Source organism: Rhea pennata, chromosome 4 (assembly GCF_028389875.1).
Source record: "Rhea pennata isolate bPtePen1 chromosome 4, bPtePen1.pri, whole genome shotgun sequence".
NCBI classification, from domain to species: Eukaryota; Metazoa; Chordata; class Aves; order Rheiformes; family Rheidae; genus Rhea; species Rhea pennata.
Window position 1 is genome coordinate 18088859 of NC_084666.1, and position 15427 is coordinate 18104285.

Below are 15427 nucleotides of genomic sequence, written 5' to 3' on the forward strand. Positions count from 1 at the left end.
GGGCTTTTTTCTGACTTGATGACATGTTTGCACAAGTCACATTCATAGGCAGCAGTTACCAAGTATGTTGAAGTTCAGTAGACTGTGGCTTTGGAGAGTGATGCACAGATGTTCTTGGCTTTTGACAGATAAATGGCAACATTGCTTCTGTAGAAGAGTAATGAAGCTTGCCTTCCTTGTAGACTCGAGCCCAAGTCAAGTTTGATATCCATTCTCTGAGGGAATAGAGTGAATAGACATCATTTATTCTATTATCTTTTAATGTCTTTAGAGTCAAGTTTCTGGGACTAATAGTTAAATCTGTGTAAATCAGTCTGAGCTGATTTGGGTGTTGTGCACAGCTCTCTGTTTTAAGATACTTGGATTATTTTTATCTTGATTCTCCTGCATTTCCTGAGCTCATACTGCCTAACTCTAGATTAGGCCTTCCTAGTAAGTGTGTCTCCCTGTAACCTGCTAGAACTGCCCGAGAAGTATGGTGGGGTCTCTCGCTGTGAGCATTGTGAGTCAAAGTGCTGCTGCTTCAATACTCAGCAGTTTTACTGAAATATTATTTCATATTAAATTGAAATTTAATGATGACCTTTTTAGTGCTTTTAAAGGTTACACATTTTTTCAAATGAACTCTAGCAGAAAGATCTTATGTGATATTTTTAAGTATGTGATAGTAATGTCTTCTCTGGGGATATAATGAAGATGTGCTCCTTTAAGAGCAGAATTTTTAAGCTCTTCAGTACTATGTGTTACTATGCACGTATAGTGTATTTGCTTATGCTGGCTAACTTCAGAAGAGGAATAATGGATTCTGTTATCATTAACTTTTTGTGAGTTAGAAACCTCCTATCCTTCAAGCAATGGAGGTAAAATAAAATATCTTTGCCCTGTTCTGGATTCTGGAAAGCTCTTGGTCTTTCTGCACCTGTTGCAACAGACTATTTCTAATTAAAGATGAAATTTCACTTGCAATTTACTTGGAACAGCATTTAACTTAGAGCAGTACTAAAGATGTTCTTAAGGGCTTTATTTTAGGGGGTCTGTGCCTACAACTGCATCTACTTGAACAATTACTGTGCACTAGTAGAAGGTGCATTGCCTTAGAACTCAGTGGAAATATTTGACCAGAGCTTATTTAGCCTGGAGAAGAGAAGTCTAGTGGGGGACTAAATAGCAGCTTTCTAACACCTGCATGGGAGTTATCAAGAAGCTGGAGCCAGATTCTTCACAGTGGTGAGATAACTAGCATAAATTGAAATGAGGTTCAGACTAAATACGAGGAGAAACAATTTCACTGTGAGGACAATAAAACACTGGAACAAGTAAGTTGCATAGAGAGGTTGTGCTGTGTCTGTCCTTGAAAGTTTTCAAGACCTGTCTAATAAAGCCCTGAGCAGCCTGGTCTGACCTCACAACTGGTCTTGCTTTGAGCAGGAGGTTGGCCTGGAGACCTCCTGAGGTCTCTTCCAACCTGAATTACTTTGTGGTGCACATGGTAGACCGTCATCTACTGCAAAGCCCTGTTGTTAGAACTGCCCCTGGTTATGAAAGTCCTCTCAGACAAGAGGTAGGATAGCAGGCCCTGTGGGAAGAAAAAGGATTTCCCTTGCTCTATCTAGCTGGTTACTGTGGAATTAGAAGCAAGTTGCAGTAAAGTGGAATCAAATGTGGAAACACATACGGACCTGCTAGTTATACCATCTGCAATTACTATAATTCACTAGGTTTTGATCCCGCTCCCCTACTTGACTGATGGTAGTTAAAGTCACTGTGGCATGAGAGTTTGAGACGGACATCAGGACACGCTGGTAGCATGACTATACCTCGTTGTGTTAGGAAACCTGTAACTATTTGGGAGTATGACACACTCCACAATTTATTCTGCCTGTAACTCGATCATGGTCTGTATACCCTCTGGTGCCATGTAGAAGATGAGAAAAACCTAGGTAATGCAGCTGCTTCTGCAAAGCTAATCTGCTCTCTAGAACTCCTAACAAATGAAGAGGGTTTCCTTATCAACAATAATAGCCATCACAGATGTACGTAAATCCCTTAAATCCAGCCAAGTTTTTGCTTACCTTTACTGTTGTCTAATTCAGAGCAGCCTGTTACTTGCCTGCACTTACTTTGTTTTCTCTGTCCATTAGTATCAAAAACTTAAAAAAAAAAAAAACAAAAAACAAAAAACAACAACAACAACAAAAAAAACCTGCTTGTACCTACCCACCTGTCAAAGATTTCCCTTGTCTCCTTAAACTGATCTTTCTTAAAGCTGCAATTTCTTTGAGTATATTTTTGCTTTTTCCATTCCTTCACTTTGTAGATCTTTTTCTAATCTTTACTACTTTGTTTGGAAGACTGAGCTCTGGGAACCTTAAGCTGAAGTACTTAAAATATTTTAATGTAATTTAGATAGTATGTGGCGCTTGCTTGAATTAATCATGGAGTGCTCATTCACCTGAGTCAGTCTGTTGGTTGTCTGTTCTCTTCTTAAAGCTGCATTCAGTGATAGGAGAAAAACAAATTATATATAAATTATATTGTGCCTCAGTTTTGTTAAGTTGACAGAATTATGTGCTTTGACCGTCATCTGGTTATTTCTGAGCACTACCAGTTTTTCCAGTTCAAGATACTGAAATACTGGAGAGGATTCTACATTACATTTTCTGTTACTTATGTCACTAATTCTGAGTTTTCTCCCTCTGCTTGAGAAACGAGTAAGTTTCTCTACCTCTGTCAGGAAAGCAAAAGGCAGCAATACGGAATTATCTGATCCTTGTTTCTTTAGTACTGTACCTTGAACTTACCTGCTCTCTCAGAAGTGGCATGCAGTTGATGCAACTGAAACTTGTCTTCTTGTACAGTCCTAAGAGGAAAGCTATCTGATGGCTCGCTGTAGTGACGTCTCTGCTGACACATACTGAAAAAAAGTGTTGGGATTCTTGTTTTTTCTCCACAATAACTGTAGGTCTGTGTAACTTGTTATCATGGATTCCTTGCTCCATCTTTGCTCTTCCAAACCTGCAATTACCTCAGGTTTCAACCTGTGGGGAGGAAGGGGGTCATATCTGTGCCATTTTTATTCCAATTTGTCATAGATACTACTACTTCAGACAAATTTAATCTAATGAGCATGAGGTGAAGATGCATCTAAGGAGTTGGCCATGTCTTTCAGCATATATGGTTCTCATAACTGTTTTGAAAATTTCACCTTGGGGACATTTCTGGAGTCTTTGTGTGTGCTTATACCTCCTGTCTTTGTATTTCAAATTCACCCCATGTCCTTTTTTCCATATTCACTTACATGTATGTTAATTCATAGTATTAATTTTTTCAATCGAGCTACCTATTAGTCTTGAAAAAAATCTTTTCCAATGAAGTCCAGTTCATGAAATCATACTCAGTTGTTTGGGTCATGCAAGTACTGTAAGTACTAACAGAAACTCTTGATCTAATATATTAACTGCTTGTATACAAAGTTACTTACTACCATAAACACTTGGCCTGTACAGTCCTTTTAAAATGATGGTCAGTGTGTTCTTGCAAGACTGTTGTTGCATTAAGCAGAGGCAGCCTGCCTGAAAAACCTTATCATCAGTTGATGTTATTTGTACTACATTGCTTTTTTTTTTGTATTATATAGGACCTTTACAAAAATAGAAATATTAGTGATTTTTATCTGCAGTTTCAACTGACTATTATTGTCCAGGATCAGAATTTGAAGAGTCCTTACACAAATATAAGAGGAAAGAGTGGTTTTGTCCTAGACAGTTCTCCTTCATTCTCACTCTCTCTATCCAAACTGGAAGGAGCCTTAAATGGAGCAGCAGCAATTATTGTAGTATGAAAAATAGGCTCTGATGAGAGGCTAAATGGACTCAATTGGTTGAATTCATCCCTAAGAGAAGAAATTCTTTGTCCAAATGCTGTCCAAATACATTTTTTGTTGTTTTTTTAACCTTGTGGAAGGTGTAGGTGGATGTCTAGTAACTTCAATAATATAGTTGCTGTAGGGATAAAATATGTATCAGATAGTACTAAGCTATCTGGTATCTAAGAATGTCTTAGAATTAATGTATAATGTTAATCACTGTACACTGCAAACTGAGACTTGTGCTCAGGTTCTTCAGAAGAAATAATGGTGTGATTTTATTTTTTTTTCCTATAGCTTTGCTTTGCCTGACTGGGAGGTAGCATGTGCGTTACCAAACAAAAAAACAATACAAAAACCTGTTCTGGGCTTGAATTCTTGAATGGTACAGCTGTGGTCCCAAGGCTTTTGTTTATACACACTGGCAAAGAATAATCTGCATTGTGTGTTTAAAAAATCAAGATGATGGAATGTATTTGTTTAGGCTAGTTGTTGCACTGTTCGGCATGGTATGATATTGCAGGCTTTGAACTTGTCACCTCAAACTAAATGGGTTGGACCCTGGTTGGTATGTCCAATGAGAAACTTCATGGAAGAATAAGCATCTTCCAATTCCAGTGTAGTTTTTCCTATGCAGTGTCTTATGCACAACTAATTTTAAGTTTATTCTCTAGTATATTTTTAAAGATACAGACAGAATATTACATAAAAAAACTATAATGCCAAATGCAAGTTGAGACTTTCTGATTTTGTGACTTTCAATTGATAAAGGTTTCTATAGCAGCTTTTTTCTTGCTTTTATTTTTCTAAATATATGGATCTTTAGTTTTATTCTATCATAGCTTTAATTTAGTGATGCATATATATGATAAATGTTCCTTTGGACAGCCTTTCATGGTCACAAAGTATTTGCCTGTTTGCTTCATTATACCAGGAAGAACACAAAGTTGTTGAGGAATTAAAAGTTACTCTGCTGATTTTGTTTTTAGTTTTCCAGTTGTTTATGCAGGGTAGAGTCCCAACTTAGCGACTGATTCACACTACAGAAATTCAAAATAATCTTTCATAAAATGAAATAGGTAATACACTCAGTTGGGGAAACCAGAAAATGTAATTAGTGCATGGTAAATTTACTGCTGGACCATGTCTCCGCTAATGGACCAGAATTGCATAGCCTTTCTGTGCTTTAAAATCAGCATATTAGAGCTTAGGGATGCCTTCTCAAAATGTTTACTGTAGCACTTTACTTGTATTTAACACAACCTTTTCTTTCTTTCAAAAGGCGTCTGAACAGAAATAACCTTCAGTTGCTTTCTGAACTGCTCTTTCTGGGGACGCCAAAGTTATACAGGCTGTAAGTACGCACAACCTAATAAGCATTATTCTTGAAAATTTGGATTTGGTCTGTTATTCTGTCTTGTATTAGGCTTTTGTGTTTTGCGTTTAACAAAGCTGAAATACATCTAGGAATATTAATGATCTTTTTTGTTTGTTTAAGCTGAGTACTTTCTTCACCTATTTGGCAAGATTTTTTTAAAAATCTTCTAGCCTAGATGCTGATCCTTGACTGTGACAAAACATTGTTTCATCCATTCCTGCTTCTGTAAATTAAGTCTTGTTGAAAGAATACTTCAGCTTTACTTTTCTCCTGTTTTTCTTTTCCTGTGTTAAAAGACGTAAAAAAAGACTTTGGAGGTTCTGACCCAGTGATACGGCACTATAGAAGAACTTTTTTTTTAATGCTCTGTTTTTCTATATGTACATGTTGGACAAGAAAAATTGTAGCATTGGTGAATGGTAGGCTGTGGAGCTCTCTCCTGGGTCCCTCACAAAGAAAACAAGGGTATTAACTTGAACTCGGCGGAGGGAATGAAATACTTTGCCTTAACTTGATAGAGTTTTTATTTATGAGGTTTAGTTTTGATTCTCCTCTTTGGTTTGATAATGTTTTACATTTTTTTTTAATGTGCTGATTCATTGGCCATTTTTGAGAATCCACTTATTTCTGTTGCAGTGTAAGCATGGAATGAAGATCAGATACAGATTTCTTTTTTTGTTCTTTTTTTTTTGTTTTTAAACCTATATGCTCACTTAATGAAATAAATTTCAAGGTAGCTTTCAGTCACGGTCTATGGCATGAGGGATATAACTCGATTTGCTTAACCAGGCTTTGAAAAGGAGGTACGAATTCAGACACTTAAAATTATACACATAGATACACGCACATTTAACACAGTTTAGTCTTCAGGTGAGATTTCTGCTGTGGAAATTGAATTTAGATGGCCAGAGCAATCTGGATAAGCAAGTAAAGCATTTGTATATCTTAATTACTGAAAAAAATTGATTTGATTTTACTGACTTTACCCATGTGTGCTAGGAAAAAGGATGAAGGTGAAGGAAGGGGGGTTTCCTCTCATTTGTTTCTACTTCAATATGTGGAGATGTTCTTGAACAAATTTTGTAATGAAGCTTTTAATTTTTCAGTTGATTTCTGTTTTAGTATTACAAAATAATAGTTCTTTTCTCCTCTCTTAATATGAAATGGCAAACTGAAAACGACTATTATTGGTGTACACATTTATTTCTGTGTATTTTTCTTTCCTTTGCTTTTGATTGGTTTTTGTTTCCAAAACTCCGTGTAGATGTAGTGAGTTGTTAAATTACTAGGCCAGAGTTCCTGAAGACCTTTTTTTTCCTGACAAACAAATTTTTGCTCTGCTACAATATTACAATATATTCATATGTAGTTTTATATACTAACAATTTAGTTTTTTCTATAATTTTCATTAGCAATCATAGAACTATTACTTCCATCAGGAAGGAAAATGAAAGGAGTTTATGATAATTTTATTATTCCACCTGTATTATAATGGTTATTATCTAAATTCATATAAAATAGAAGTGAGCCATAATTCGCAGGAAAAGAATGGATGAACACTTCAGGCAAAATCGTATTTGAATATATTGAATTCAGAATTGTATATTTGGTAGATGCTAGTCCCAGATCTATGATTTCTTTTGACGTAAAGCACACAACTGCTTGTATATATGGTGGAAAGAAAGAGATCACTGGCTTCACAGTATTAAATTTCCTCTGCCTAAGGGTTATTGTTGATCAGACCATGAAAGTGAACGTCTGGTTATAATGTATTCATGTTTTAAAGAAAATACGAGTGATACCGAAAATCTCGGTTCATTTAACACTAAGTTTATGTTCTAAAAATGTCAGGGCACCAAAGGGATTGATGCGAGTTAAATGTTCCTAGGCAGCTTTCAGATTTTATTTAGCTTGACCACTACGTAGAGTGTAAAATGATTAGGGATTTTTTCCATGTATTGTTGTGTGTGCTTATACATATTTATATCCAATTCCTTTTTTAAGGAGAATTAAAGCTCTCTAAACATGGTCATTAAAATGTATAATATGCTTTGGTTTTAGTATTTATTTTTGGCATTTAGCAGCTAATCAAACAGTGTGTGTACTGCAAATTTTCACCATGCTATTGAGCTTCTGTGAATAATAATTACCATTTGACCCTTGGCTGTAAATGAGATGCCAGGTGAAGAAGCACATATGCTTGTTGTGTAGCCTAAATGCAATATAAAAGAAAGAGGGTACACTGTATATGAATTATGATTAGACACAGTTGGTTGCCGCCAGCGGCCAGCTATGCTTTCCCTTTGCTGTCTGCTCCAATTTCTCTTTGGACGGGTTGAGAGAGCACTGCGTGTTCAGGTCAAGATGTTTGCCTAGAAATAGTAGTACAGTTGCAGCTGTGTTTGCTGGAGCAGGAGACTAGTTTAAATAGCATTACCATTTATCCAGTCCATTAACAGAACTCTGTAAAATAATACCAACTCTGCATAAACTACAGGACAGTGTAATAAAATTACAAGCACTTGTTGACAGATGGGAAGTGTAAGTAAAGGAAAGTGATAGGTTGAGAGTTTAAAAGACACAGTGCATAATTTTCTCTGTCTAAAGACGCTTGATTTTCAAAAACAATTAAATGAATTAACTTTCAGGTTACTTTCTCCTAGATTTTTTCCGTATTCCCCAAAAATTCCTGGGAAAAAAACTAAAATGGACACTTCCAGTCAAAGCGTAAACTGATTTCCCGTTAAGAGCTGATCTACAAAGGTGTTCCGGCATAAATGTTTCTGTAGGAAATCACATTAAAAATAGCATGCAGAACGCTGCGGGGTGTGCTAATCTTAGCTCGTTTCGCAGAGAAACGTGGGCTGAGCCGCGCGCTGGGGCAAAGCTCCGTTAGCAGAGGTGCTGCGGCCGGTCCCGCGGGGCGGCACGAGCGCCTGGCCGCTTGCTTGGGCTGGTTTGATCGCAGTTCGTTCGCCGCAGGATAGCGAGTGCTGGACACAAAGCCGCCGGAGAATGTGGTTTCAAAATACACCGTCACTAGAGGCAAGTACAGGATACTGGACTCCCTGCGCAAAGCTTGCGCCTTTTGGTTTACTTTTCTTGCCCTGGAATGAGGTTAAGTTCCCTTACTGAGCTGTCTTTAAGTTAGGCAGTTTTGACTCTGCATAGAAGACCAGTCTTACTAGTGGATGTGCTCCTTGTCTTCTGGTATATCAAACACCTTTTCTGCTGTAAATATATTTACAAAGAAATGTATCATGAATAATTTTGCCTTTAAAGGGGGGGGGGGAAGTCTTAGTATAGTCTGATCAAGTCACTAACAGACATCTCAAAATTGAGTGTTTGTTAAAGTCCTAACAGCTAAGAATTAATAAAAATAATAATAAAAAAAGTAGCCCAGGCCAGAACACCAGCAGCAGCGGCGGCGACAGCAACAAAACCCTGCATGGGGGGCCCTTGCAGAAATTCCTCCTGAATTAATTTCTGCCAGCTATGATTAAAGTGTGCGGCACTAGATGTGTCAGACACCATAGTTCTCTGCTTCATTTTACTCTTGGCCTCCTTGGCCCCTGCCACAATAAATCGCACAATGGTTCGGCAGGAATTGCAGGTTGCAGTTGCTACGGTTACCGTTGTCCGGTCGCATCGACATCATTCCTCATCCCGCCGCTCCCACCGGCGCCGCGGGGCGCTGGAGGTGCCGCGCCGCGCCGCGCCGGCAGCAGCGCGGTTCGCCGGGCGCCGCTGCCGGGGCCGCGCTCCCCCGCCGCCGCCGCGGGGGCCTGCCACTCGCAGCGTTCGCGTTTCTGCCCTTCTAACTGAAGGGCGCTTTTTTTTCTTTCTTTTTTTTTTTTTTTTTTTTTTCCTCCTCCTTGGTAAAGGCAAAAGCAATTGGAGATGTGAACACAGGAAAGGGGGTGTGAGATGCTAGAGCAGAACTTTAAAAACGATTTTAAACTGCTGTGTCTCCTTACTGTTAAGTTAGCTGTGTAATGTGCAGCTTAATTTATGGTTTTGCTATATTCCTTTTAGCCGTAACTATGGCAAGCTACAGTAACCATGTGGTAGATGAGATCATTTCTCTCTAATACTCTGAACCCCTTCTAGCAGCTCAGTGGAGAAATCTCTCGTTAGAATATGCTGCTGCTTATCTGCGGGCCTCCGACATCTCTCGTTCCGACTGCAAACAGGTGGTTGTGGTTGTTAAAAACCCCGTGAGGGGCAAGAATGAGTTTCCCCTGCTCAGAAGCAATTACCAGCGAATCCCTCTGCGTTTGCAAGCCCGTCGGTGAGGGAAGCGCTGGCGGAGAAGGGTGGTTGGTAGGTTCCCACCGCGCGTGCCGCGGTCGCGCCGCGGTGTGCGGTACCTGGTGGCAGAAGAGTGCTGGATGTGCAGCAGCCCCGTTCGTTAGAACATCAGAACTTTTTTAGCCTCCACGTGAATTATGAGTTTACCAAAATTTGCCCTCTCTCTCTTCAGCGCTTGGTTTTAGTTTTTGTGATTTGTTTTGGTCTCCATATAATATGTTTTGATTTTTTTTTTTGTATAATATCTCTTAGTTTTTTTAAAAAGTCTTCTATGCATTATATATTCATTATGCTAGTGTTATAATTTCTTGTGATGCTCTACCACAGCAGATAATTTCAAATATAGGAATGTTTAAGTTGTTTTATTTAAACAAATAACTAGCTCACAAATAGTAAAGTTGTTTTTACCAATTCTATTAGTCAGGCTTTAATTATTAGAGTTACTGTACTAGCATCACTTTTTAACAGTGACTGTAATTCTTAGAAAATGTATCTTTCAAAATTATTTAATAATGAGATACTGTACAAAGTATATGTGTAAAATGAGTTTACAATTTTGGTTTCCTGCAGTTGTAACCCAGAAATTAAAAGGAAATCGCTAATATAATCAACTAGATTAATTACTACTTTCTTGCAGCATGAAAGCACTGTTATCATAGTGGTGCTATGTCACTAATACAGGGTCTTATGGCACCAGTCTAGAATGTTTTTAGAGCGAGTTTAGCTCCCTGTGCTGCAAGTCTGCTATCAGTTACAGTTTAGAGCATTTTATTTTGTGAAAACTATAATCCGCTGGTAAAGAAAGGATATTTGGAAATGTAAGAGTTGATTGGTATTGGAAGTATGCTTGCTAAGGTTCATTACTTCTAAGGAGAAACTGAGTAACCAAGAAATGTGGTGCTCACGGTGCTAGGTTTGTAATATGTTTTTTCTGGCGTTCGTATCTGGTATGGAAGATATAGAAGATAATCTCTTACAGAAGTTTATTGAGATTGATTATTGCTTCTCTGCAGTCTAGAAAGATTGTGAATCTAGAAGGAAAAGTGAATCAGGAGCTGGAAAGTTTAATGCAAGTTGGCCTTGTCTGTGTTTGTCCTCTTGTCCTGTCGCCAGATTCTGCCTGTTCTCGTTCCCTGCTGTGACCATGTGAAGTTAAAAGTTCAGTCACCCTTTACAGAGTAGTGAGCAAAACGGAACGCCACTACAGCTTCTTTCTTGTATAAGAGCCACTTTGTAGGGTAAGAAATAGCAGGATGACTTCTAGAGATGTTGGAAATACTATGACAGGTGACTTTGATTAATATTTTTTGAGAACAGAAATAAGAATTAATGTGTGCACTTGTAAACCTTGCAGTGGTTGCAACCTAGCAACAGCAAACATTCAGCCTTAGATTTTGCTGAATAGAAGTGTTGGTGGAACCAGAGTGAACTCTTGAAACAGTCATATTGTATCTTACTCTTTTTTTTCTTTTTGATGTATTTGATAACATCACTTGGACTTCAAACATAACTATGTTGCTCTTCCTGTCTTTGGTGCTTTAGGCTCTTAATCCACAGGTTTTTCTGGAGCTGTGCTTTCTCTGGTGTTTCTGCAGCTAGCATGATGAAGTACAGGAAAACTAGCTAGGGGAAATGGTTTACCAAATATGGATAAATCATATTATTTCTTTGAGTACCTATATTTAACCTGATATTTTTAATTAGAAACACTTTGCTCACTCAAGATGTTTGTATTTTTAATTTTGATATAATTGGGAAGTATCTTTAAATTGCATTTTAATTTGGTACTATCTTTCTTTAATTATAAAAACATAATTTAGCATAGCGAGATTTTTCTTGCTTTTCCCCCAGGCAGTATTTCTTTTGCCCTGGGATAAAATGGTGGGTTGGGTGGAATTCATTACATCTTTACATAAACTGCATTACCAAATACCGCAGTTTACTGTTTTCAGTAGGCAGGCATCTGTAGAAGTATTTGTAACTTGATTTTCATTATAACAAACTGTTGACTCACCTTGACATGATTTTCAAATTAAAAACAGCAAGCAAACACAAGATAAACATCAGGGACTAACATAAAATTCTCTGGTATTCAAATTCGCATACACTATTAGCTGTTGGTATTTCTATATGTCTAATGTGAGAACATGAACCAAATTAAGAACTGCTTGCCTCATTCAAGGTACTGCAATTTTGGGATGACTTTTAAAATCTCAATTACTTCGAATACCACCATATTATGCTCTAGTAAAGATGGCCTGGCTATGCTAACCTCATTGGCCCCAAGCATAAATAATTATCGCAGTGTTTTTGTGGAGGTGATAGCTGCCACAGTATGGAACTGAGAACTTTGTGTGTGTGTGTACAAATAAAATAACTTGTTTTAGATCATCTGTAACCATGATAGTGTCCACTCTGATCTGTCGCTGGGTTGTTCCGGGAGGGTTAACCTTGAGAGCTTTGGTAAACTGTGATATAGGAAACCTTTTAGGCAGGAGTTAAGTAGGAAACTGAATCTCAGTGAAGGAAGTAATGAAAAGTAAAAAGGCATGTCAGAGGAAATACCATTATTATGTGGTGCAAAAACATGGTGTGAAACGTTACAAAGAGGATGTCTGTAAGTCTCTGATTCCATGGAGTGGACATTTAAGTGCAGCCGTGTCATCCTGATTTAACAAAAAAAGGATAAATCATGCCAAGGGAAAGTGCAAAAATGTAGAGGCTTCTCCTTATGACGTTAGGTTTCTTCTACTAGTGGAAGATTAAAGCCTGAAGTAACTGAATAGCTGAGAAAAGTCCAAAGAAGGGTTGATTGCTTCCCTTCCAACAGTTCCAATTGATTGAAAAAAGCCTAATTTAAAGTTCTGTTTGTTCTGTGTCTTAAACCATCAGAATTTTCTTTTAGAACTGGGGGAATGCTCTGGAAGAGAAAGAATCCAAGGATAAAAAGTCATGCAGGCCAACAATTGTTCCTAATCCTCACAAAATGCTGGAGAAATTAAATTTATTCTTTATTGCTCAAAGTGTTACCTAGGTCACTGGGCGATGGGAAAATTGAACTGGAAGTCGAGTAGGCACAATCTTTGTTTTGTGTCTAGATGCTTAACCTTAGACACGACAAGGCATCTTAGTGTGTTGTGGGAACTCGGTTCAGAGTATTAACACCAGGACGTTTATTACCCTGGTTTTATAATAGGCTATGCTGTCAGTAGATGAAAATGTTGTGTTTACATTTCAGTGTTAAATGATCATTTAATTAACACCTAAGGAAAAAAAAGAAAAAAAAAAAACTTGTGAAATTCTTAGCAGCTTTTATTATTGGTTTCCTTGGAGGTTTTAATATCCAAGTTACGCTGCAATTGCTTCTGCAAGTATGGCTAGAAAAGACATTTATGAATGTAGTCAAGAAGGACAGACAGTTTAACCCCTGTTGACCCTTCATCCTGAATGTTGATTTATATAGCATTTTAAATGCATTGAATTTGTTTCAAAGCTTCTCTGAAGTAACACACACAGCAATCAAGTGACAAATGTATTTTTCCTGTGTAAAATGTTTCCCAACGTATAATTTTTATAGCAAACATAGAGAATTCAAGGTTTTCATACAAAATTATTGATATATAGAGAACATATCAACAGGCATTTTATAGCAGTAAAAAATTCCTGAAGATTATTGTTTTGCCAGATTTGTGTTCTCTTAATAAGAGCATGTAACCTTTCATAAGGAAAAAAAGGGGGTTTGAAACAGAGACAGCATATCGTGCACTGATTGTAGTAGCTGCTGTCTGAATTCTTCAAAAGGAGTAGAAAATTGGCAAGGGAAACAGCATTTCTACAAAAACGCTGTATCCACTTTAGCCAGCACAGATCCACTTTCCTATGTTCCATTGTATCAAAGTAAGTCAAGGCTATCTAAAAGCTTTAATTTGATCTCGGTCCTTAATAATGCTTTCTGTTGTAGTGCTGATGTACAAATGCTTTTTGCTATAATGTTGGTCTACAAAGCATGTTTGAATAGCTTTTTTGCATCCTAGAGCTAAAGCTAGATGAAATGTACTTTGTTAAAGAGCAGCTGCTCTGCAGCTGATGTATTTTTAAAAACACTACCTGTAGCAAAAACTGAAATTGCAATGAGGTTTAGAGATTGCAGGGTGTTTTTTTTTAGGGTGGGGGGGAGTGGGTTTTTTTAATAGCCTCTGGGGTGAGGGGAGAGGAAACAACTTTACAAGCATGCTAATAAATAATAATAATAAAAGCTTAATTCACTTATTGGTGGTCTAACAATTTTTTTTTTTTTTATTTCTTACTGATGATCATATCCTTTATATATGTCAATAGGTGAGTTTGAAAGCTTAATCTCTGCTGATAAAATGTTTTTCTTCACACAAAAGTGAGATTAAACACTGAACAGTTAATGAAATAGTACAGCTGCAGTGTCAGTTCAGTGTACCAGTGCAATGTGAATTTTTTTCAAACTTATGAATATATTTTACGTTGGAACTTAATATTCATATATAGTCAGTCAGATATATTTACCTTTCCTTTTGCCTAAAATATTTGACCGTTTACAGCTAAAGCAGTGTCTCAACATTCATAAAGTTGAATGACTAGGTTGGAGATTGCCTGAACTGGTGACTAATTAAGTAACGGTGCAGGAAGCCGTAGGCTAAACTTTGTGCATGCAGGCAGATGGACTTCAGCTGAAGGGACTCTGAACTGTGCGGCGTTCAAAGGGTCCTGCTGGCTAGGTCACATCGATTATCCAAGTACCAATTAAAGGGGCTTTCATTATAGCAAGAAAAGGCAAAAATGTGCAAAGGGCAATGCTTGGCCTCAGAGCGGGAGAAAGCCACAGTGATTAACAGCCGGGAAGTTGTCTTGATGCCTGTAGCCATTACCGGCGGCGTGGGGGTACCGGGGTCTGGGCTGTCTACCTGGCCGGAGAGCGCGCAGAGGGCCGTGTGCTGGAGATTGCTTTCCATGGCCCTTAATCTTTAAGGGGAAGGAAAAAAGGACTAAGATGAGGAGTAAGTCTTCAGTTAAGCACTCCTTGAGGATTTGTAGAGTAACGTGCGTGAGAGAAAATCCTGGCCTTCAAATCCTGGACAGCTCAGCGACATTTTTACTTTTACTTTGCATGTGTAAACCTCCCAGTGATACGGAAGGGCTGCTTGTACTTTAAGGTAGTATTTTGTAGCGTGTACAAGGTGAGTGTGGTGGCTGTGGATCAATGCTTTTATTTCTGGTACTTGTAATACAGGGGAGACAAGTTAGGGGAAAGGGACAGAAGAAACCAAGTCTTCCCTTCTGTAGATCCTTGTAGGAATGGGTGGATAATCCAAGGGACTTGGATAGTTGATTGACCTCAAAATTTAAGACTGTATCTCAAGTATAGACAAAGCTTCAACAGAAGGGTGGGAAACATAGGATATGAATGCATAACTTAAGCTTTTCAGATTTCTTCCTTATTTTAGTTAACAGAACTAGGGAAGGAGTTAGCTGCATGAATGAAGAAATACATGTACACACCCAAACACACACACTTGCATCCACTGCAGGAAAAGGGTGACCATTCCTGAGATCAGAGAATTCTTGTCTGGTCCTTACTACTCCTTTATTTGTGTTAAAATAATTATATGATTGATTATTATATTTTGTGCTTTTATGAATTGTGTTCCTTGTAAAAGGCAAGAGGTTGGCCTCCCTCCTTAATTTTAGTAATGTTTGTAAATTCAGTAGAAAAAGTACTTCTGCATTTCCATATTTTGATTTTTTTTTTTACAAAAGTTCTATGCTATGCAACTGTGACAGCATAGATACCCTCCTCATCACTTCCACCCCTGCAAGACAAAAGGATGAAAATACCATTTAAA

The 15427-nt window shown here is 37.9% G+C and overlaps 1 protein-coding gene across 1 annotated transcript in view; it reads left to right on the plus strand.

The window, feature by feature from the left end:
* Window positions 1-15427, plus strand: part of SLIT2 (slit guidance ligand 2) — a 250364-nt gene that overhangs the window by 13884 nt on the left and 221053 nt on the right. The window contains exon 4 of the mRNA XM_062575387.1: window positions 5148-5219. Coding sequence (XP_062431371.1) covers window positions 5148-5219 — 72 coding nt within the window. The remainder of the gene's footprint in view (window positions 1-5147; window positions 5220-15427) is intronic.